This window comes from Acomys russatus, chromosome 10 (assembly GCF_903995435.1).
Source record: "Acomys russatus chromosome 10, mAcoRus1.1, whole genome shotgun sequence".
Classification (NCBI taxonomy): domain Eukaryota; kingdom Metazoa; phylum Chordata; class Mammalia; order Rodentia; family Muridae; genus Acomys; species Acomys russatus.
In genome coordinates this window covers 5,264,304-5,286,324 of record NC_067146.1, presented here as the reverse complement: position 1 = coordinate 5,286,324, position 22,021 = coordinate 5,264,304, and the positions used below count along the sequence as shown (strand labels likewise).

The 22,021-nt window shown below is 47.9% G+C and overlaps 1 protein-coding gene across 1 annotated transcript in view; it reads right to left on the bottom strand.

The window, feature by feature from the left end:
* Creb3l2 (cAMP responsive element binding protein 3 like 2) overlaps window positions 1-22,021 on the bottom strand; it is a 117,764-nt gene that overhangs the window by 11,415 nt on the left and 84,328 nt on the right. The window contains exons 3-8 of the mRNA XM_051151729.1: window positions 17,728-17,903; window positions 16,161-16,248; window positions 13,240-13,424; window positions 9,814-9,960; window positions 8,721-8,779; window positions 7,564-7,632 (exon numbers count right to left, since the gene is read on the bottom strand). Of these exons, the coding sequence (XP_051007686.1) occupies window positions 7,564-7,632; window positions 8,721-8,779; window positions 9,814-9,960; window positions 13,240-13,424; window positions 16,161-16,248; window positions 17,728-17,903 (724 nt within the window). The remainder of the gene's footprint in view (window positions 1-7,563; window positions 7,633-8,720; window positions 8,780-9,813; window positions 9,961-13,239; window positions 13,425-16,160; window positions 16,249-17,727; window positions 17,904-22,021) is intronic.

Genomic DNA, 22,021 nt, shown 5'->3' with positions numbered 1-22,021 from the left:
GTCTTTCACAAGGACCATGAATTTATCTCAGTGTCTTAGACACTAAAGTGTGACAACTACACCTAATGCTCTTAAGCTTTAATGCCCAGTCATTATATTCTTCTGCTTTTTGAGAAAAATTTGTGGGGCTCTGGCCCAAATAAAAAAGAGAAGTGATGGTGGGGTATTAGCCTCTCCTTTTTCTTTCTAAGTGAATTATTTTTTAAAACTTATTTTTATTTTATGTGTATTTTTGCATCTATATATGTTTGTGTATCTCATACATGCAGTAGCTTTGAAGGCCAGAAAAGGACATTAGGACATCAGACCCCTGAAACTGGAGTTACAAACAGTTGCAAGCTATCATGTGGGTGCTGGGAATCGAACCTGCGTCCTTTGGAAGAGCAGCCAGTGTGCTTAACTCCTGACTTATCTCTCCAGTCCTCTTTTGGAAGGATCTTTACATTATAGGACATTTACTTTACAAGTACCAGAGAGCATTTCTCAATTACTGTATTACCCAATGCCCTAGGAACGCACAAAAGAGAATCGTAGAATATTTACCAGGTCTGTGAGATTTCTAAATTCACCACTGAGTCACCCTAAAATGCCTGTCTGATCTCTTTGGGGGTGGAGGGGGGGCTCTGTGGTAGAGTTCAACACCTCTTTGAAGTCTGAGCTATTTCCATATGAAAAGGAAACACAACTCATACAACAGAGGGTATAGATACCGGCGAAATGAAAAGTGAATTAAACCAAGATAAAAGTCTAGAGAGACGAAGCTTTTTGTCTTCAGTGGGTCCTCTGCATATGGCAGAGGGTGGGCTCGGCCACTAAATGGTCCAAAACAGATGAGAGGAACGTACACACAGAAGATAGGACAGTGCGTAGGGAGGGATGCCATAGACAGTGCAAACCAACACAGCTGTGCAGGCTCAACAGACACCTGGAAAGGCAGGACACGGGCAAAGCCCAGTAGGCTTAACTGAAACGACCTGCAATAGGAATTTTCTTTTTTTTTTTCTTTTCTTTTCAAGGCAGGATTTCTCTGTGTATCTGCGTCTATCCTGAACTTGCTTTGTAGACCGCGCTGTCCTTGAACTCTGAGATCCACCTGCCTCTGCCTCCTGAGTGCTGGAATTAAAGGCGTGCATCACCATTGCCTGGGTTTAAGAATACCCCCAACTCCAGTGGCCTGAGGGAAGGTCCCGTGTATCCTGCAAGTCTTACGTCTTGTCCTCACACACTCAAGCTGGGGCAGCTCTGTCCATAAGGCAGCATCAATGCCTGCGCCTTGCAGTTTTCTCTATACCATGCTTGACTTCTGAATTGTGAAACTCCCAGATGTTGTCACCCCAACATCCTGAACCTGCACCCAGGCTGAGCCTGCCTCCCTTCTCCCTCAGTCCCTGACTCTGCCCCACAGCACAGGCCTGGGAATGGACAGTACTCTGGTGTCCTGAAGAGACATCAGCAGTCCAATAGTCAGTCAGCCTTCAACATCAACTTGACTAGCATTGCTTAGGAGACACCTAGGGGTGTCGGGAAGTCTTCCCAGAGAGGCTCAAGGAGGGACGATCCACCACCCACCACGTACCAACCCACAAGCTGCAGTCCAAGACTGAATGCAAAGGGGAAAGTGGCAGACACCAGAGTGCCACCAGGCGAGGTGTGACTTTGCCTCACCTCCCACAAGAACCTTTTTCTTCGTGTTAGACTGTTTTGTCTCAGACCATGGGCCAAAATAAAACCTCCTTTCTCAAAACGTTTTTTGTTTTATTTTGTTGTTTGTTTGTTTGTTTTGGTTTTGGTTTTTTGGTTTTTTTGGTCAGATATTTTGTCAGAACTGAGGAAAGTAACTTGTTTCAAGAAGGGAGCAGGGTGCTGTTCTCTGGGCACACCAGGACTGAAACGCCTATTTTCCCTTTCACATGGGCCCACTCTCGGGGCTGATTAATGAAGCTGGCAGCCTAAAAGGGTGAAGTAATATGTACCGCTGGGCAGGAAAGCAGGCTTCTTTACAATTCCCTTGTCACTGGGAGGGCAACGCCCACCTGGATCTTTTCTGGAATGTGATAACAAAGAGAACTAAAACAAATGTGTCAGTGGTCACACTGCCTGCTCTGCTGGGAGTAACAAAGTCCCCTGTCTTGGACCCAGGAACCTCAGATCTTCTATAGTGAGGCCAAATGAAATCTCAGGCCTGGCACTATGAAGGAGCACTCTCGACCTCTCTCCCCTCTCCCAGCGCACCCCCTACCACTGCCTACACACACACACACACACACACACACACACACACACACACACACACACACACACACACATACAACCTTCACAAAGAACTATCTTTGGCCTCAGGGGTCCCTAGCTCACCCTTTGGAGAACATACTTGGAGCAGAAAATCCACATAGACCCTGGAAATGGGTTCAGAGCATCTGGACAGGGACTTCTAAGATCCTGGGGACCAGTACTGAGTGCAAATTCTGGGGAGAAGCACCCTGCTAGTCTTGCTGACTACTCATCCCATGCAGAGGGTGTGGCTAGAGGAGGGGCAAGCAGAGTCCTCTATAGCAGAGGCCCTCCTGGCCAGGTGTAAAGTTGCCCCACGCTGGGCAGAGGAGAGGGCAACAGCAGCAGGGAGGAGCAGATAGAGGTCAGAGCGAATGTTCTCTCCCTTTTCTACTTCCAATCACCTTTATGACTTTAGCTTCATTGGACCTTAGAGTGACTAGCAGGGACACAAGTTCTCAAAGATCCATCTTAAATTCCTAAAAGGGTCGGAAAGTCAAGGCAGGAGGAGAGAGCCTGCAGCACACAGCCTTTTAGAGGCAGAACAAAACAAGTGACGAATGGCACATGCTGAGCCACAAAACACCTTTCCTGGAATGGGCTGGGTGGCTTATGTGGATCACTCAGGCAAAGTGGCTATGGGGCTAAAGAACAGGATGTCTCAGGACTGAGACAAGGGTGAGCCTTCCTGAGAGCTTGCATCCTGAGGGGTCAGTGATAAGCTCTGAGCAGCAGAGGAGGCTCTGCACGCCGCTAAGTGCGAGTGCGAATACACTTGCTGATTGAGCTCAGGAGAAAGGGTCCCCCAGAGACACCATCTCACTTCCATCTTCACTTCCTGGATGGCATGCAATTAGTGCATCATCTCAGGAAAGGTGTGGTGAAGGTGCAGCTCTGGGGAGAGGGGAAACGTGGGCACATACCCCCTCTGCTAGCTGCCCCCATGCAGTGTCCTGAGCTCAGAAAAAGGGATCCTTTCCCCAAGCAACCAGGCACATGTCAGGAGTGTATTGACAAATCTAGTGCAAACAGAGTTCAGACTGGTACTCTTCACCTGGACACCTTAGATAAGCGTCATTTCCTCTAATGGTGAACTGCTCACTCACCCAGTCATGTCATGGGACATGATGGCGCTGCATCTCCCACCCACTTCTTGCAATCAGGGTTCATGTCCATACTTGCCATCTGTTTCTACTTCTGTCCAGCTGCCTCCAAAGGACAGCGGCGGAGAAGCATCAGCAGTGGCACAAACACAGCTGTGTGTTCCTCCAGGTCCAGGCCTGTACTTGGTTCAAACACCATGTGATGTGACGAGGAGTCCAGAAGCCTCCCCTACCTACCACCTGCCTCTCTGCAGCTGGTACTGGGGCACGGGGTTGTCGGTGTTTACATCACAGCTGTTATGGCTCCTGTGGTCTTCCAAGCAAGGGGAGAAAAAGGAGGGCAGACGAGAAGCAGTGGGAAGGTGGCCCCGCCAGAGACCACGCTTCTCCTAGAACAGCTTTTTTTATGTATTTGCCTCTTAAGCCAAAAATCCATGAACCATAGTCCATGGGTCCTGGTTATGATGACCCGAGAAGCTCCTAGGTAAAATTATCTGTGGGAAGATTATAAGGAGCCAAATAAATATCAGCTATGACCGCCAATAAGGTCATCCACTAGGAGCTGAGCTTGAGCCGGGAGAAGTAGCAAAAAACACCTAGGGGGCTCAGGAAGAGAGTGCATGGAGGTTCTTGGCAGTCAAGAGGCTAGCAAACTGGGGAGCAACCGGGGAGGCTCCCTGCTGTAGAAGTGAAAGAGCCTAGACAGAGACAGAAAAATACTGTGGCACTACTTATATACAGAACGATGTGATAAAAAAAAAAAAAAAAAAAAGTGCAGCTCAGAAACAAGAAAGCAAAATTGGCTCCAAGGGCTGGGAAGCTGGGGAAGTAGGGAGATGCTCATGAAAGGCTTTGGGGTGAAAGGTTCTCTGAGCTGATGATGCACAGCAGGTCACAACACTTAATGACACAGCAACAAGACTCCTCCTGCTGGTTCTTATTTTGACCCAAAGCACTCACATGAGAGAAAAGGACAGGTAAGCACGGATGTGTGTGTGTGTGTGTGTGTGTGTGTGTGTGTGTGTGTGTGTGTGTGTGTGTGTGGTCACTTACTCGACTATGGTGACCATTTTCACAGTGTGCACATATGTCAAATGATGGCCCAGGTACCGTCAAGGACATAACAAAACAAGCAAAACCCTTTCACTGCTTTGGCCAGTACCGATATACTGGTTCTGACTACAGTCATGGACAGCCACTGTCAGGGAAGGGCAAACACCAACAGCCTGGTGTATAGTTATGAAACAGCTTCAGAGGAGGACTCGGTAGAAACAAATCTATGGAGAGTGAGCTCAGTACATGTTGTTCAATGAAAAGCTTTTAATAATGAAATGTGCACAATGCAGACACATACATATGAATGATGCCAGGAAGGAACGATAAATCCCAATCAAAGAATCTTGAGGTTTAAGTATGTATTCTGTATAAGTATATATTGCTTTTGTGTGTGTATGTGTGTGTGCATAGGTAGAAAAGTGTGTGTGTGTGTGTGTGTGTGTGTGTGTGTGTGTGTCCCAGAGGTATCACCCTCAGGAGATGTCCACCTTGCTTCTTGAGACAAGGTCTCTCACTGGCCTGAAGCTCAACCATTAAGCTGGGCTGACTGGCCCGTGGTCCCCAGGGACCCATCTGTCTCCAGTGGGACTGTAGACATAGGTTCTAGCCCAATGGCCAACGCATGAAGAGTTTGGGTAGCTGGTACTCCTTTAAGGGACAGGTGTGACAGTGTGCCCTCCGTACCCCAGCTCTGGGCATGGGGAGTGACTGGGAATGGAGACAGGCAGATCCTGAGGGCTCCCTGGGTAGCCAGCCTACAAATGGCAAGTTTCAGGTTCAGTAAGAGACCCAGTTTCAAAAAACAAGGTGAAGAGCAATAGACAGAGATACAGATTTCAACGGCTGGCTTCCATTCCTTGCCCCAGCCACATGCATATACACGCATGAGTCCCTCACGACATTATTAAATAAAACTGCCCTGCTAATAACTGAAGAAGAAATGACTGGAGTCTATAAAGCTGTTTCTAAATCTCTTACGTATTGATCTGTCTAGGCAATTACTAGAAACTGCTGGTAACGCCCCCCACCCCCCCACAAAAGAGGAGTACTTGAATACCTCCTGAGGAGGAGAGGACCCTAGTCGGAATTCATACCAAAACTCAAAAAGAAAGCAAAGTGTTCCACAGTGGACATAGGGCTGTCTAAAGGGCACCCCAGGCATGCTGGGCTTGGGGAGCTGTGAGATGACTGGCTCTGTACTAAGCAAATACAGACATAGAAGAAAACAAGACACACGACAGACGGCTTAGCCAGTTCCAACCTTTGCTGTGTTTACCTGACTTAAGCCAACACACCAACAAACAAACAAACAAAGTTTAAGTCTGGTTGTGGGGGGTGCATAACTGTGACCTTAGCACTTGGTGGGTGGAAGTAGGGAGAGAGTTTTAAATGTTCATGATAATCAAAGAATAAACAAAGCAAAGCCCAGCCAGATGGAGAGGGGACCTCTTTCCAGACCAGGTGGCCCATGACCCCTCCTTCTCGGTCCCAGCACAAGCCCACTGAGGCTTTGCTGCACCCGTGTGGCCAACAGGAGGCCTCACAGCAGAGCCGGCCAGAGGCTCCAGCCCACAAACTTCATGAAAGAATAATAATATTGATGGGTTTCCGTCCTGCCTCTTCTCAGCTTAGGGGCAAATCTGTTCCTGTTTGGAAACGGAGCATCCATAGCAGCAAGTGAAGGGCATGGGGACAGAACACTAGAGAAGTGGCCTTGAAGTCACCTCTACTGGTGAGAAGGTGGCCAGCTGGAGACTGGGGGGTGGGGTGAGGGGGGGACTCAGACAGAAGATGGGGGGGCGGTGAGCAGAGGAGCCCTACAGAGAGAGGACTTTCTATCAGGTTGGGGGTAATGTCACTAGGAAGAGGATGTCACTGGGATCCTGAGGACACTGCTGTCAGGGAAGGGCACTTGATGCCCTCTGTGAGTGCCCCTTCAGATTAGCAAGAGGGAACCTAGCGGATTCCCACTGACAGCTTCTTAGCCTGGTGTTATGAGGACAGCAAACCACAGATACACAGGACACAGACTTCAAATGCAAAGTCGCTGTTAAAGGCACGTGAAGAGATTTAGCTAGACCCATTTCTTGGCCTTTGAAATTTTATCATTAACCATCAATGCTAAACCAACTCATATTTTCTTAGCTTCCAATGAATTTTTCTCCGCTTAATTTATTGGATCTATAATATCACTGAGGGTGACAAGATTCTTTGACTAGGACATGACCTTTTCAGAGCACGGGTGAGCACCACGTGTGTCTATGAGCACACATTCTGAATCAAAGGTGAAGTGTCTTTCCCCAGCCTGACCCCGTGCGTATGAACCAGTGTTAAGCCCAAGAGGTTCCTTCTATATTGAAATTCATAGGACTAGATTGCTGAGTGGTCCTGGGCCAATTCCCGAACCTCTCTGAGTCCTAAACCTTGTCTATATAATAGCGATAATCTCACACACTGTGCCCCACACAGCAACTGACATAGAAAATGTGCAAAGAATCAATCAATTCAGAGCCATGGCTAACTTTTTCAAAACGAGACCGAAATGTAAGTCATTATGCTTTTAAAATCAGGCCTGCAGAACCATGGTGCTCTCTTTAAACTAATAAATGTGATCATTACTGAAATTAGGAGACACTAAATCCCAGTGACTCCTTGTCCACCCGTTAAACCGGGTGTCATTTTCAGGAGAATCAGACTTAGGGATTTTACTCTGTTCCAAGTCCCCGTTTAACATTTTTTTATTTTTGTTTTGTTTTGTTTGCGGTTCTGAGGACTGACTTGGGCCATAGTGCATGTTAGGCAAGCACTTTCTAGGACTGAGCCACGGCCCCAGCCAACTGAGCCACGCCCCTAGCTAACTGAGCCACGCCCCCAGTCAACTGAGCCACACCCCCCAGCCAACTCCCTTTTAACTTCTTTATTAAATAGTCCTTGCTATGGGCATCCTCCCCCACCGGCCATTCAAAAGTAAAGAATATGTATGTGGTATATGTGCACATGTATGTGGGGAGCCCACAAAGCAGGAACTGGCAGGTGATGCCGAGCTACTTGAGTATCCTGGTACAGCCCTCCTTTTGGTAGAACCCCCGCCGCTCCCACTCTGGTCCTGGACCATGAGTCCTTCCACACTTACCTATTGGTATTCTCCAGCACCTCCACCTTCTTCCGAAGCTCCAAGTTCTCAGTTGAGCAAGACTCCACTCTGTGGAGAGAGCAAGAAAGACGCTCAGCCCCTCTCCACAGGGTGACTGCTCAGCCAGAGGCTTTCGGCATCACAGAGGAAGGAGTGAGGTGGTCAGTGAGGGAGGGCTGCATGGAGAAGAGAATGAGAGTCCAAAGGGACGACCGGGCAGGCCAGGGCTCTCCTGAGGAAGGAGCGAGGGCAGGGCACACGTAAACCCCGCCCAGGCATTTCAGCATTTCCCCGCCCCTTTCTGTGGCTTGCAACCATCATAAGACCGCAGAATGTAGAGCCACTAGCGAGCTGCACTCCCGGCCAGGTCGGATACAAAGCTTGGAGCTTGAGTGAAAGGCAGACAGGACCAGCACCCAGGGCAGTGGAGTGCTGGGGGCCACATGCCTAGAGGGGCGGAGAAGAGAGCTCCATACAAATAATCTTGATCATGGACACCCTAAAGACACAACGAAACGGAACGGGGCCCTTGATGCTACATCACCTACACCTAAGCCAGGTCATAGAAAGACTACTTTCCATAGAAACTTCCAGAACTAGTTAGAAGCCAGTCGGTGTCTTACCTCACTTGTACAAGTGAGAAAGACGCATTTTGGGGTGTTTTAGGGTCTCCTTCCTATCTCAAAATCACACCAAATGGTCGGCTGCAGAACTACACTCAATTCACACTTTTCTCTGAGCCCTCAGGGCATTGCGGGGCTTTCAAAATAACAATGGGAGCCTTCATGCGTTTCTGCAAAAAATTCTGTCTGCCCACAGTAGGCATTGCAGAGTACAGGAAATACCGGAGTCTTGTTTGTATCACTTGAGGCCAGTAGGAGCTGGTTAAACAACTTTGCTCCTGTGGGCTGGAGCTGAGAGTCTCCTCTGAGGAGTTTCAGGAATGTTAAAATCTAAGGCTTGCTCAAAGAGGCTGGAAGCACTCAAGATCCTGGTCAGAGAGCACAAGGTAGTTATAAGCAGTTTCTTCCACATGTCCACTAGGGGGCAGGCAAACGCTGCTGATGCACTGCCGGGTCACGGAAGACAAACCGAGCTCCGAGCCCTGCTTGATGAGTGAATGTTACCTAATAAACACAGCCTGTCAGTGAGCTTACTTTTTCTCCAGGCTGTCCATGTATTCTTTCTTCTTCCTCCTGCTTTCTTGGGCAGAAATCTGTGGAATAAGGAGGGAAGGGGGAAGAATTTCCACTTTTGTAAGTAAAACAGGAGTGAAGGGAACACGGGAGGCCACCTGCCCAAGGCCCCCCTCACTTATGCGGCAGGCTCCCCTTTGTTGTAACTTCCGATGACCAGCACTTATCACCAACTCTGGCTCAGGCCCAGACAGATCTTCTCAACAAGCCGACAAACTCCTGGGCCACAGACTGATCATTGAAATAGTTCAGAAAAAGATGATGTCAGCTCTGTGGACCGCAGCTGGCTCAATTATCTATAAAGGCAGCCAGCTGGCTTGGATATGTATAAGCCGTCTGCGGGCTCTGTGCGAGGGTGAAGAGGTGTGTCTGGGGCTCTTCCTCTTGCCCTGTGCTCTCTTGGCCTTCCTCTGTCGCTCCTTTCGCTTGGGTCATAGCCCTGGAGGCAACAGATGAGCTCAGAGACTAGGTGGCTACTGAACTCAGTTTTTAATCACAGACCACTAACAAGAAAAACAAACTTTTGCTGGGTGCTAGTTGGCGCACACCTTTAATCCCAGCACCTGGGAGGCAGACGCAGACGGATCTCTATGAGTTCGAGGCCAGCCTGGTCTACAGAGTGAGTTCCAGGCAGTCAAGGCTACACAGAGAAACCCTGTCTCAAAAAACCAAACAAACAAACAAAAAAAAAAAAAAAAAAAGAAATGAAAAAAAAAGTTTTAAGTAACAGCATAAACCTATAGTTGCTTACAAATTACATATAGAGCAACTAGAAGAAAATACATACATCATAAAAATATAAAGGCTGAGATTTTTTAAAAAGAAACTGTAAAGGGAGATTCTTATATCTTCTCTTGCCTCTGGACAGGCTATCTGGCAACAAAGAGTATACATACTAGTGTGAGTTCACGCCCACAGTGGGCGGGAGGATGGGCAGATAGTGTCTGTCCTCCTGACCTGACTACCGGAAGTCCTACTATGGACCTCGGGGGTGGGGGCTCGAGGGCTCAATCCTCCTGTCTGTCACAGGAATGCCTCGAGTGGAACAGCTCACCTTATTCTTGATTTTTCTCCGGATTTTCTTCAGGGCCTTCTCCTCAGATTTGGTCAGGGGCAGTTTGGTAGGAATAGGATAGCCCTCAGCAATCAAGGTCCTTTTCTCCTCCTCGGTCAGGACCAGCGGGCCAGATCCCTGGAGCTTCTGTGCAGAAGAGGGAGTGTCGAAAGGCCAGAGAGGAAAATAACTGAGAAATGGCCTCGGCACGAATGTGGAGAACCTGCCGCAACGTCTCACCACGCAGAGAAAGGTACCTCTTACAATCTGGGTCGTGCATAGGTGTTTTGAAGTAAAAGCAAAGACAGAGAATATGTGCCCATGTGGGTAGTTTACCTATTTACTTACGTGCGTGTGGTATGCCTAACATGTGCTATGTGTGTGTGCATGCGTGGTGCGTGCACCCAGCGCATATGTGTGTGTGCTAGAAACTGGAACTGGACGTCAGACATATTGGTCTAGTTCTCTCTGCCGGTTGTAGTGAGGCAGGGTCTCCTACTGAACCAGCAGCTTGCTGGTTTTTTGTTTTGTTTTGTTTTTTTGTTTGTTTGTTTTTGAGACAGGGTTTCTCTATGTTATCTTGGCCATCCTGGACTCACTTTGTAGACCAGGCTGGCCCCAAACTCACAGCGATCCACCTGTCTCAGCCTCCCGAGTGCTGGGATTAAAGGCATATGCCACCACACCCGGCTTTTCTTTTTTTCTTTTTCTTTTTTTTTTTTACCTTGCTGTTTTCACTGAGGTCAAGCGCCAGGGCACTCTCAGGGGCTACTTGTCCTAATCCCCGAATGCTGTCATTACAGACCCAGGCAGCCGTGCCTGGCTTTTTTGATGTGGGTGCTTGTGAGTCAAATTCAGGTCTTCATATTTGCAGGGCTAGTGTGCTGTCCCGCTCAACGGCCTCCCCAGTATCCTGTGTGGATGCTTTAAACCCAAGAATTCTAAATCAGAGGATAGACGGGAGAGGCCTCCATCCACCATTTCCCAGGAAATACCCCACTATCCAGCACAAATAAAGTAACAGCATAGAATTCACACCCCCACATCTCCTAGGGGCTTAAAGGGTAACAGAAAATTCCCTTAGAATTCAGCTTCATTCAAGACTTTTTTTTTAACTTTTAAAGTTTGTTTGTTTGTTTGTTTATTAGTGTTCTGCCTGCATGTGTGCCTGCAAGCCAGGAGAGGGCACCAAGATCTCCTTATAGATGGTTGTGAGCCACTATGTAGTTGCTGGGACTTGAACTCAGGACCTTTGGAAGAATAGCTAGTGATCTTAACCTCTGAGCCATCTCTCCAGCCCTTATTATTTATTTTGATTTTATGTTTATTGGTGTTGCATGTATGTCTATATGACAGTGTCATGGATCCCTGGAACAGGAGCTACGAACAGTTGTCAGCTGCTATGTGGGTGCTGGAATTGAACCCGTGTCCTCTGGAAGAACAGCCAGTGCTCCTAAGTGCTGCGTCTCCTCCTCAGCCCCTCATTCAAGACTTTTATTGCTTTCTTACTGAAGGGCTAATTTTACGATCAGCTCTCTCCACACCATGGTTCCTCTTCCCCTCCACTTCTAGCTCAGGGGCCTGAAGTCTAGCAGGCATTTTCCATGGAAGTGCAGGCTCCCAGGAGTCCCACACTGCCCATCAGCAATGAAAATGAGAACCACAGTGACGTGTTTGCATTAGTCACACACACCCTGACTCACTAGTGCCTAATCCCAATGCTCCCTGCCATGGAGGACCGCAAACTCACATTCCATCTCTAAAGTGGCTTAGGACAGAGACAGTAGGCCTGAGGTGACACCCGTGAAATCGTGAGAGCAGTCCAGTGCTAAGTTGTGAATGCTGACTGAAGGAACATCCAACTTTTAGAGAAAGAGAAGCCCTTGTGGGTGTACGGCATGAGAGCAGGCTCAGAGTGGGAGACTCGGACGGAGGCTGCTCCCTGGAGAAGTGGTGGCGCAGAGGGATGGGGAGTGTATTCCGAACAAAGAGAAACATTGCGCTCAGAAAATAACCTGAGATGCCTCTGCCCCGAGCAGGTGAGCTCGGGACGCTGACACAGCAAAGTGGGGGGGGGGGGGGGCTGCTGAATACAGGCAGAGATATTGGGCCTTCACAGGGCACACAGACAGCCAACGCATGGGAGCAGGGAATCCCCTCCCCCAAGTGTGCAAACTGGGTTCACCTTGGGAAGGGGATGCAGGCACAGAGGATGGCAACAATTTCTAAACAGGTTCAGATAGAAAAGGCAAGAAGGGCAAGCCAAGTCCTTTGTTCTCGGTGACGGTGACATATTCTTAAGATCTACAACTTACGGGGACAAGTGAAACCTCAAACCTTCCAAAATTATGCTGATGGGCTTCTTGAAATATTTCATTTATATTTGCTAGTCATGTACATTGCATGCATGAAATGCACACAGAATAAAATATTACGTTTCACATTTCTTGCTAATCATAGTATTAAGTTTAAAGATCCACTTGTAATCCTTGAGACTCCATAGGAATCAGATTCCCTCTTTTGAACAACAAAATGTGAATTCTCTACCCCTCCTTGTCACATGTGCACGGGATGAATTGATGACCCGTGATTTCGTCCCAGGACCCTGAGTCAAGATCCCCCAACACACACAAAGAGTAAACTGTGCCTTTGAGCTTTTGACATCAAAGGCCTTAATCTCAGAGAGACTTTCTTTTCAAATTTCACCCAAGAATGCTTATCTAAAAGATGAAAGGCATTTCCTACTGCACACTAAGTAAGGATCATGGACATTAATGGCAAATGTTTATGGTATAACTTTGAGGGGACAAGAACAGAAATGTTATGCCTTAGGCTTCTAGCTCTGTTGGAGGGGGGGTGGATAAGAAGTGGGCCTGCATATAAAAAGAGAATTCCTGAGATCTGTAGGCAGGTCTTTATAAACATGTTCTGTAGGGTTCTTACTACCCCCGCATTGGTCCTGTGGCTTGAATCCAGTGTGTCCCCACCTGGAGGCTTGGTCCTCAGTGTGTACTGTTGAGGGGTACGAAGAATACACATCAATGCCCTTTTCTTGAGAGTTGGCTCTCACAGAACTGGATTAGCTATAATCGGGGTGTGCAGCTACCACATCCTCCCTGTCTCTGTTACACGTGTCCTTCCCATTCCCTGCTTTTTGGTTCTGTTTTTTTCTGCCATGCATGGAGCATCTTCTCCAGAGGCTAAGCAAATGCAGCCGCCACCATGCTCTTAGATGACGCCTCCAGGACTGCGCGCCACCAAAAGTAACACCTTTCCTTCCTAACTTACTCAGTCTCGGGTAGTTTGTTACAGCAACACAGCACGGACAAAGCCTTCTAACCATTAAACCAAAATTTCATTACAAGGATGAAAAAGTCATACGGAGAGGACTCCTGGCTCCCCCAGAAGGGCTGCCCAGATACTTACATGTGGAGCCGTGAGGAGAGGAGATGCAGACAAGGCAGAGGGGCCCCTGGCCATGGCTCTGGCGGGGCTGTGGGCCTGAGACAGGCTGAAGGGATGCAGGCGTGGGTTGGGGCTCAGGCTGCCCTCCGAGTCACTGCTGTGACTACTGGGTGGTGTTGGTGGTAAGTGCAGTTGATCCACAGAGGCTGAGGAGAAGGAAAGTTCATTTCATCCAGTGCAGAAGAGGAACTCAAGAACTCAGGGGCCACTCAAACACACAACGTGTGTCTCCACACGGGGAGCTTGGGGCAGGGGCATGAAGTGGAGACTCTCTGGGCTGATCTAGAAAGTTCTTTAAGGGTTGACGTAGTGAGGAGAGGGGAGCCAGGTTACAAAATAGCATACCCAGTAGTCCTTGCTCAGTATGAAAAGCGAGGGAAAGTGAATGTAGAATCACACTTACGAGCCCTACTACAAAACTAATCTAGACAGCAGCCATGTGCACGAGACACTAACAAAAGGATGACCTCCCGGGGTGGCCTGGGAGGACGGGTGCCCCTGGCATGGTGTCGACAGGACTTTTTTTTTTTTACTCTGCTCCTTTATAATTTTAGTTTTGTGACATATCCTGAGGTGGGTCCCCATGTGTCCCGGGCTGGCCTTGGATTCTGGAGAGCTGAGGATGACCTTGAACTTCTGGTCCTCCTGCTCCCACTCTGCAATGCTGAGATGGAAGGTAGCCTCCACCGTCCTGGTTTCGTGTAGCACTGGGGGATGGTGGTGGGGGGTTTCTCGCCTGCTATACCAGCACTCTATTGACAGAGCTACAGCCCTAGTCCTGCTGGAGGCTTTTCAGAGCGTGCGCACAGGCTGGTACGCAGACCATGTTAGCAATGTGCAGCTTTAAAAAAAAAAAAAAAAACAATCTTTTAGGAAACTGCCAACCTGAGAGCTCTCGTGGAATTCTTGGAGAAAAGGCTCCTTTGTTTCTGGAGGAATAGGCCTGGTGAGGTCAGCAGGCAGGAGGCCAGGCATTCTTCACGCAGAAACCCTACAGCCACCATTAGACGGGTAAGCCGTCACAGGAAAAAGAGACGGGGATGCAAGGTGCCTTCTCCCCTAAAGCTTTTCTTCAGGGCACAGTCTCAGGACCGAGAGGACCCCCTAGGTATCTGGCTAGCACCTCCATTTGGAATGAGCTTCTAAAGGCTAGAGGGAGGTCATCATCTGGGGTCCACCTGCACAGAGGCTCTGTGAGCTTCGTCTCCCCCATCCCCCAACAAGATTTTTCTGTTCTGCCAGCCACTGTGGCTGAGGGACCCGACCTGGGGCCCCAGCTTTCTGCAGCATCTCTGTATCCACAGGACCCTCGCATGCTTCACAAACCCCAGTAGCTCAGGGGTAGGATGAGTAAGCCCCTTTAACACACCACATGCTTGCCTAGAAAGTAGGCATACCACAGCCAAGGGTCCCCCTGCGCCATGAATACATGACGCTGTATGTTAAAAGGAAGCAAAAGCAAAACTTCAGGAATCAGATTAAGCTATGGGAGACCCCAGCAGAACTCTCAAGGACTCCAAGAGTTCCTCTGTCTCCTGGCCTGGCATCTAGGCAGGGGGTAGCCCACAAAAGAGAGATGCAGGCTGACAGGAAAAGCCTGCCTATCTGGCCACAGGTGCCTCAGGATCAGATTTCTAAACATCCGTTTGAAATGTTGCTCTCTGCCTGCAGAAGGAGCCGGGGACAGCAAGCTAGTCTGCCTAGAAACTTTGATGTGCACAAGGCTATTCTGTTTCTTTATCTGTCTTTATCCGGGATAATGAGGAAGGATTGCCATTTCTCCTCCAGTGACCCTAGAGCCTGCCGCCACCATGGGGACCTATTGTTTAGGTTGTGACACTTTCTGAACCATATCACAACATACTAAAAAGAGCAAGATACATTCAGTGGTGGTAAGCAGCCATAAAGATGAAAGAAACTGCCTGGAAGCAGACTATAAGGCTCAAAGGCATAAATGTAGGCCACTTGGTGCCAGAAACAAAGGCTTAGTACAGATAAAGGTGGATAATAGTACCTTTAACTGCTAGACCAGAAAGGGCCAACCCTGATTCGGTGGTCTCAAATCCAGCCCTGAGTCGGGTTCTAAAGGAACGAAGGTAAACTATACTCCCAGGTGTGTTCCTTTGCACACTGTGGCATGCACGCCTTCTCTGTAATTGTGCGTGCTGACTTCCATGTTGGCCGTGCAATGAGCTATCCACCTTCTCGTGTATTGTAATAAAAGGAAGGTGCAGCAGCAACAGACACAGAATTGAAAAGAGTGGGCTCTGTGTGTTCCGTATAATGAGGTACTGACCTCCCCCCGCCGAGGTGGGGCCCCCCCCTGAGGTGAAGGGTCAGTGCCTAGGATCCCAGCTCAGTCTCAAGGGAGAGCCTAGAGGGGGAAGTCAGGAATAAAAAGACGTAGAGAATGAACAAAAAGTAAACACCTCCAAGAATGGCATCACTGGGTTTTAAATGAGTAACAAGGAAGTGCACCGTGGGACCACGAACATTAGCAAGGACAGGAGTTCATCCTAGCTACCACCCAAGGAGAACAGCCAAACCGGCCCTGGTTGTGTATACACATCGCGGCTTGATTTAAGAGGGCTAAAACTCAAGTTTTAATTCAGCCAGTGCCACTGTGGACTGCTGTGTATGGGGCAGGGGGTGCTAGTGGGTTCACATAAGGAGGGCACAAGGAGACGTGGGTCTTATCAACCACACGCATGTCACAGCAGTCAATAATGGGTCTAAAACCCCATCCTTGGCTCGCATCAAACCACCTGATGCTTAGCTGAAAATAAAGGAGATGTAGAGAAATAACTTTATTATGTATCTGTTTAGCTTTCAAAGCGGTTCCTTCACACCTGGGATGTGACAGGGAGGGGTGGTAAGCGCACCTTCTTTAGGGGAAAAGTTTAAGAACTGATCCACTTCATGAGGCTCCAACTTAATCTTAGGAATAAGTGTCTGGCACGAGGAGTCCACCTGGAAAAAAGGAATTTCAAAACATGAGTTCTTTAACTTAGTAACCGCCTTCACAAAACGGGGGGCTATTTGTCAACTGTGTCTTATTCTGGGGCCAGTACAGTAAGGCACCTGCTGCTCCTTCTCACAGCCAAACCTGGGAACTGACAACTCTAGCTAAAATCTAAGGCTCATTCATTATTGCTGTTGTTGTGATAAAGACAGTTATGGTAAAATAGTCTGAGAAAATTTCAAAGAATCACAGGCCTTCAGTGTGTCCTGCAATAGGGCAACGTTGCCTCAGGATGGATGCTATCCCTCCAGACTCCTCAATGACTGATAACAGCATCAACTATAAAACGCACACGGGGGAAAATGAGAGAAAAAAGCAAGAGGTCACATACATACTTCAAAACCAACCGAGGCTGGAAGATGTGGCTCAGCAGTTAAGAGTGCCTGCTGCTCTTACAGACCTAGGTTCAGTTCCCAGCACCCGCACAGTAGCTCACAACCACCTGTAATGTTGGTTCCAGGGGATCCACTGCCCTCTTCTGATCTCAGTGATTTCATGTACACATGTGTACACACACACACACACACACACACACACACACACACACACACACACACATCAACTGAGCCCAAATCTTGTGGAGCAAGGAGACTGATAGCTATGTCAGAAGCCCACCCAGGACCCAGATAGGTACTGAGAAAGGAATCCTAAGGTCAGCTGAAACCCAGGTCTCCATAACGAGGAGGCTGCGTGCAACGCTTTTGTGCCTCTCCCAGTATGTTACCTTCTCAGGACCAGAGAGATACTGCATCTTGCTGATAGGAGATGTGACCACAGGGATATTGCTGGAGCCACTACAACTGAGGCTCTGAACTTAGAACTGGAAGGTGCACACGCATGACTCCGGTCCATCCTCAGACAATGAAAACACCCAGGGAGAGGCAGAGTCCAATTAATTTCTATTTTCCATAGCCAAAGGCTTAAGCAAGGAGGAAACTCCTGCCTCCCTATAATCTCCACTGGTAATGTAACACGTGTGGACCAGCGGGTGGGAGATTCCTGGGTTGGGTTAGAGCAACTCAGCAGGGAACTATAAAAGGAAAAGTCTACATAGAACCAGCATTCACAGTCACCATGGCACTGCATGGTGTGGACTTTATCATAACCTCCACTATGCCTCTCCCACTGGAGTGAAAGTCAACGCCACGGGCAACTTCAATCCTTTTACCATGGATACTCACCTGTGGTTTTAATTTCATCATGGCTTTTTCTGCACAATGCCTTTCAAAGTTATCATCATCAATGTTGATAACAATTAATATATTCTTGATACACTCGTGCATACATACCTACATGGATGCACACAAATATGTATATATAGCTATTCTCCCTCAAATACATGTATCTCCTAGGATAAATGCCTTATTGGAGACTACAGATCTCTGCCTTCTGACGTTTATATTTATAAGGAAGAAAACTGGATATACCCCAGCATTTATATCCAAAGGGGACTCTTCTTTTTCAAAAGGACTGGAAATGGCTGTGATGGTCAGAGTGACCGAGGGCACAAGTCCTGGGGGCTGCTCCTCGGTGATTGGCTCTGTCTTGATGGTGGCTGAAGGGAAGTCTGTAGACAGGTACCATTTCTCATTTTCCACCTCCTCTGTGGGAAAAGGACAAGCCACATGTGAGCACATCTGGGCACCAGGTATAAGCGAGACCCGTGTCCACCGACCACTCCTTGACCAAAGCTCCAACAAAGGACCACCGAGAGGAGAATAAAGGGAAACATTATGTGAGAGGAGATATACAGGGATGGGGAAATGAATGGCTAAAAAAAAATTTTTTTTCTCTATTTGTGAACACCTGGATATGATAAGCCTGAAGAAATGATGGGAAGGTTCCATGGAAAAACTAGAAACTGGGTGTGCTAGTTTGAATGAGAATGTCCCCCACAGGCTTGGGTGTTTGACTACTTGATTTCCAGTTGGTGGAGCTGCTTGGGGTTGAGGAGGCGTGGCCTAACTAGAAGAAGCCAATCACGGGAGGTGGGGGCGGGGCATGGACAGTGAGGTTTCAGAAGCACATGCCATTCCCAGGGCACCCTCGGTCATTGTGCCTACAGCTCAAGACATGAGCTCTCAGCAGCTACTCCCGTCATCATCGCTATTACCTGTTGCCACGACCCCTTGTCGTGACTGACTCTAGCCCTCTGGAACCATCAGTCCAAGTAAATCATTTCTTCTACGGGTTGTCTTGGTCATGGTGTTTTATCACAGTAAAGGAAAAACAGCTAGTACCCTGGGCTTCCCCGGGAACTGCAAGAAAGAAGCTAAGTGGGTGGAGAATAAGATGGGAGGGAAGGTTTTTAAACATGTAACAAGAGCTAGTCGTAGTGGCACATACGTGCAATCCCAACACTGGGTAGACAGAGGCAGGAGGATCTCTGTGAGTTTGAAGCCAGTCTGATGTACAAAGTCCTCCAGGACAGTCAAGGCTACACAGAGAAACCCTGTCTCAAAAAACAAGCAAGCAAACAAACAAACAAACAAGTCCCTTTCCTATTATATTTGCCAGGTGGGGGTGGCACACACACCTTTGGTCCCAGCACTGGGGAGGCAGAGATAAGCAGAGCTCTGAGTTTGAGGCTAGCCTGGTTTACAGCGTGAGTTCCAGGATAGCCAGGAATACACAGAAAAATCCTATCTTAGAAAAACAAAACAACAAACTTTGTTTGTTTCTTTACAAACTTTGGAAACATATTTATGTTATGTAAAATTTTTTTGTTTCAATCCCCAGTGTGGGATTTTACTTTGGGCTTTAGCTTGCTCACAGTTGACGACTGCCTTGTGCAAGGGTCTTTACCAGCCAGGTTAGTTGAATTCTGAGGACTCTAAGGGGTATAAAAAAGAGAGCCTAAAGGGAGAGCGGCTGACTGAAGACTGCCTTCTGTGTTTACTACTGACTACTGAGACTGGCACTGCCCCCAAAAGAACCTAACAACCCCACCCAGCCAGAAGAACCAAAGAGGTCTGTGCTCTGTTTTCTTCCTTCTAACCTTCTTTCTCTCCTACCTAGCGTTGGGGGTTGGAAGGGAGATAAAGGCATTTAAGAACCATAAATAAAGTAGGTTTGTGAAAAAAATCTAAGCCTACACACAAACGTGTAGCATGTTATACTTTTCAGTTTTCAAACCAAGTAAATATGCTATTTATTTAATAGTAAATAAGTATGGTCAAAACTAAGAAAGAAAAAGAGGCTAACAGTTGGCAAGCAAGGTCTCCCTACAGAGATGTCTCCACAGTTATTTGCTTTCTTCCTCCATTCCTCGTCCCCTCCCTCCCCCTCTCTCCTCTCTTTCTCTCTTGAGTTCCCAATCTCTAGATTTTGCACTCTTCTGTCTCCCCATTTATGTCTCAAACTTAACTAGACTTCAAAGACATTGCACAGACCTCTAGGAAAGTTCTGTGTTTGTCTTGCTGAAATGGATAAAAAAAAAAAAATCTAGGCGAGCCTAGGTCCTGTAGTGTTGCCAAGGCTTTTGTGAAGATCCCTGGGCCTGGGGGGAGAGCCTGTGGGGCTCCTCAGCCACCGGACACACACTGCCCTGGCATTTGAGCTGCATCAAATTGCTTGAGAGAAAATTATTCTGCCCAGCCCTGCAGGAACAGAGGGTAGGGTAAGGAGAGAGAGAGAGCCAAGAGTCTGGAAACATGCAGAGAAAAAAGAAAGGCCAGCAGCTCCCAAAGTCCACAGCCTCACCAGACACCAGATGTAAGAAGACGGGGCATACACAAAGCAAACATGTTTCTCAGATATTTGAAAACAAGCCTTGCCTGCTTGGTGACCCATAACTGTTCAGGGGTGGAAAGCAGTTCCCACTGTGAACACACACTCAAGGATATGACTCCAATTTTCATATATATATATATATATATATATATATATATATATATATAGTCATACAGAACAGCTAAGGAGGAAAACGTGAGAACGGTGGCAAAAAGCAAAAGTTAACAAAGATAAACTTGAACCCCATAAGCTACTTCCTTCAAGAACAGAAGAGGTTAGGTTCCCACTCGTAAGGTGGCATTCTGTATTCAGAGCGGGTTTTGTAAACTGCTGAGTGTCTGGTGTGGGGGGGGGGGCGGGATTTCCGCCACAGGGTGTGGGCGACATCCTGGACCCCGAGAGGCTAAGGAGGGAACAAAGGGTCTTTTAATGGCTGGCAGAGAAGGGAGACCACACCGTGCTTGACACACAGTCCTGCTAGCCAGATGGGCACCCTGCTCGGCTTATAGAAACAACTGAACCACAGGCCAAAAGAAGCCTACTGACTCTCCCGCAAGGAGGCTCGGAACTAGATGGCTGTCCTTAGCAAGGAAGCCAGGGGAGACAAACTAAGACAGAATGGGGGAGAAAGGGAAAGGTGGAGAGAAGATGTAGATCACAGAGGATAGAATAGGGGTGGGGTGGGGGTGGGCAGAGAGATGGGGTGGATCCCTTTCTCTACTCAGCAGTGAGGTGCTGAAGCTGCTCGCAGACTGAACACTGCCACCAGCAGAAGCCACAGGGATAGAGTAGGAAAAAATTGAGCCCTGAGTATACTAAAATGAAGGGGCAAGGAACACCTCTGGGAAAACCACCTCACGCAACGACCAGCGAATTGTGAGGTAAGGTCACATGTCCTGACGTTACAAACAAAGTGAGTGTGATCCAATTTAATTTGCAACACACACACAATAGGCAAAATTAAATGCAGAGAATATAATTGAACTTGAAGCCCAAAAGAAGATGAAGTCGGTTCTTCTGGTCGAGCAGAACCATTCTCAACAGATAAGAGAGTGTAGGAAAGAGGAAAAGACACTATTTCCTCTTCCTGCTGAGCCCCTGGTCCTATAAAAAAAACATAATCATCGTTGTCTTGGGAGCAGAGGCTACGGTGCAAGCAACCATAGCTGAAAAGGAAGCTCACTGTCTTGAAGACTATGGACATCTTCCAACTGAGAGGTCCAAGGCTCTGTCTGCTCCCCTGCACTTGGATGAAGAGAAACAGCTGGCATGGCCTTCATGTGGCCATTCCAGCACTGCAATTTCGTCCTCCGCCTTGAAGGTGTTTGGAGTTAAGATGAAGCTCAGGCTCAAAGGTGTCATTTTTATAGACGGGCAGATGGACATCTAAGCCTCCTACACTGCTACCTGAGGTCAGAGCCCGGGTCACGGCATTCCTACCGGCGCTCACAAAGGAAACATGTCAGCATATGGGTGAAGATGATGCGTAAATATGCTCGGTGCACTGTTACTTAGAAGGACAAAACATTGGAAACAGCAATCCATGACGAAGGAGAGGAACATGAGGTGGATTGTGGTCTATCTATACGGTGGAATATTTCCATAGACATCAACATGACATTTACGAAGCCATTTTCAATAATAAAGGAGAGCTCTATAACGTACTAAGGGAAGCCTTAGTATAACAATGTTAAGAGATTGAAGAAGAAAGACAAAGGAAACGTGCCTGAGCAGTAAACGTTGATCAAGACAATCATTCAGTAACTGTGACTTTCTTCTTCTTTAACGTTTTATTGAGTTTCGAAAGCCTGTGTTTGAGACTTGTTAATACGACTCCTAGTTGTCAGGCACAGACATGCCTTGCCTCTGCCTCCTCTGTGACTTTGGGGTCCCAGTGATTGAACAGAAGCTGCAATGGCTGAAAGGGTCCATGCTGACTCCAGCCGGCTTTGTCACTCTGTGCTAGTTACGACTTTGGTTATTGCCATG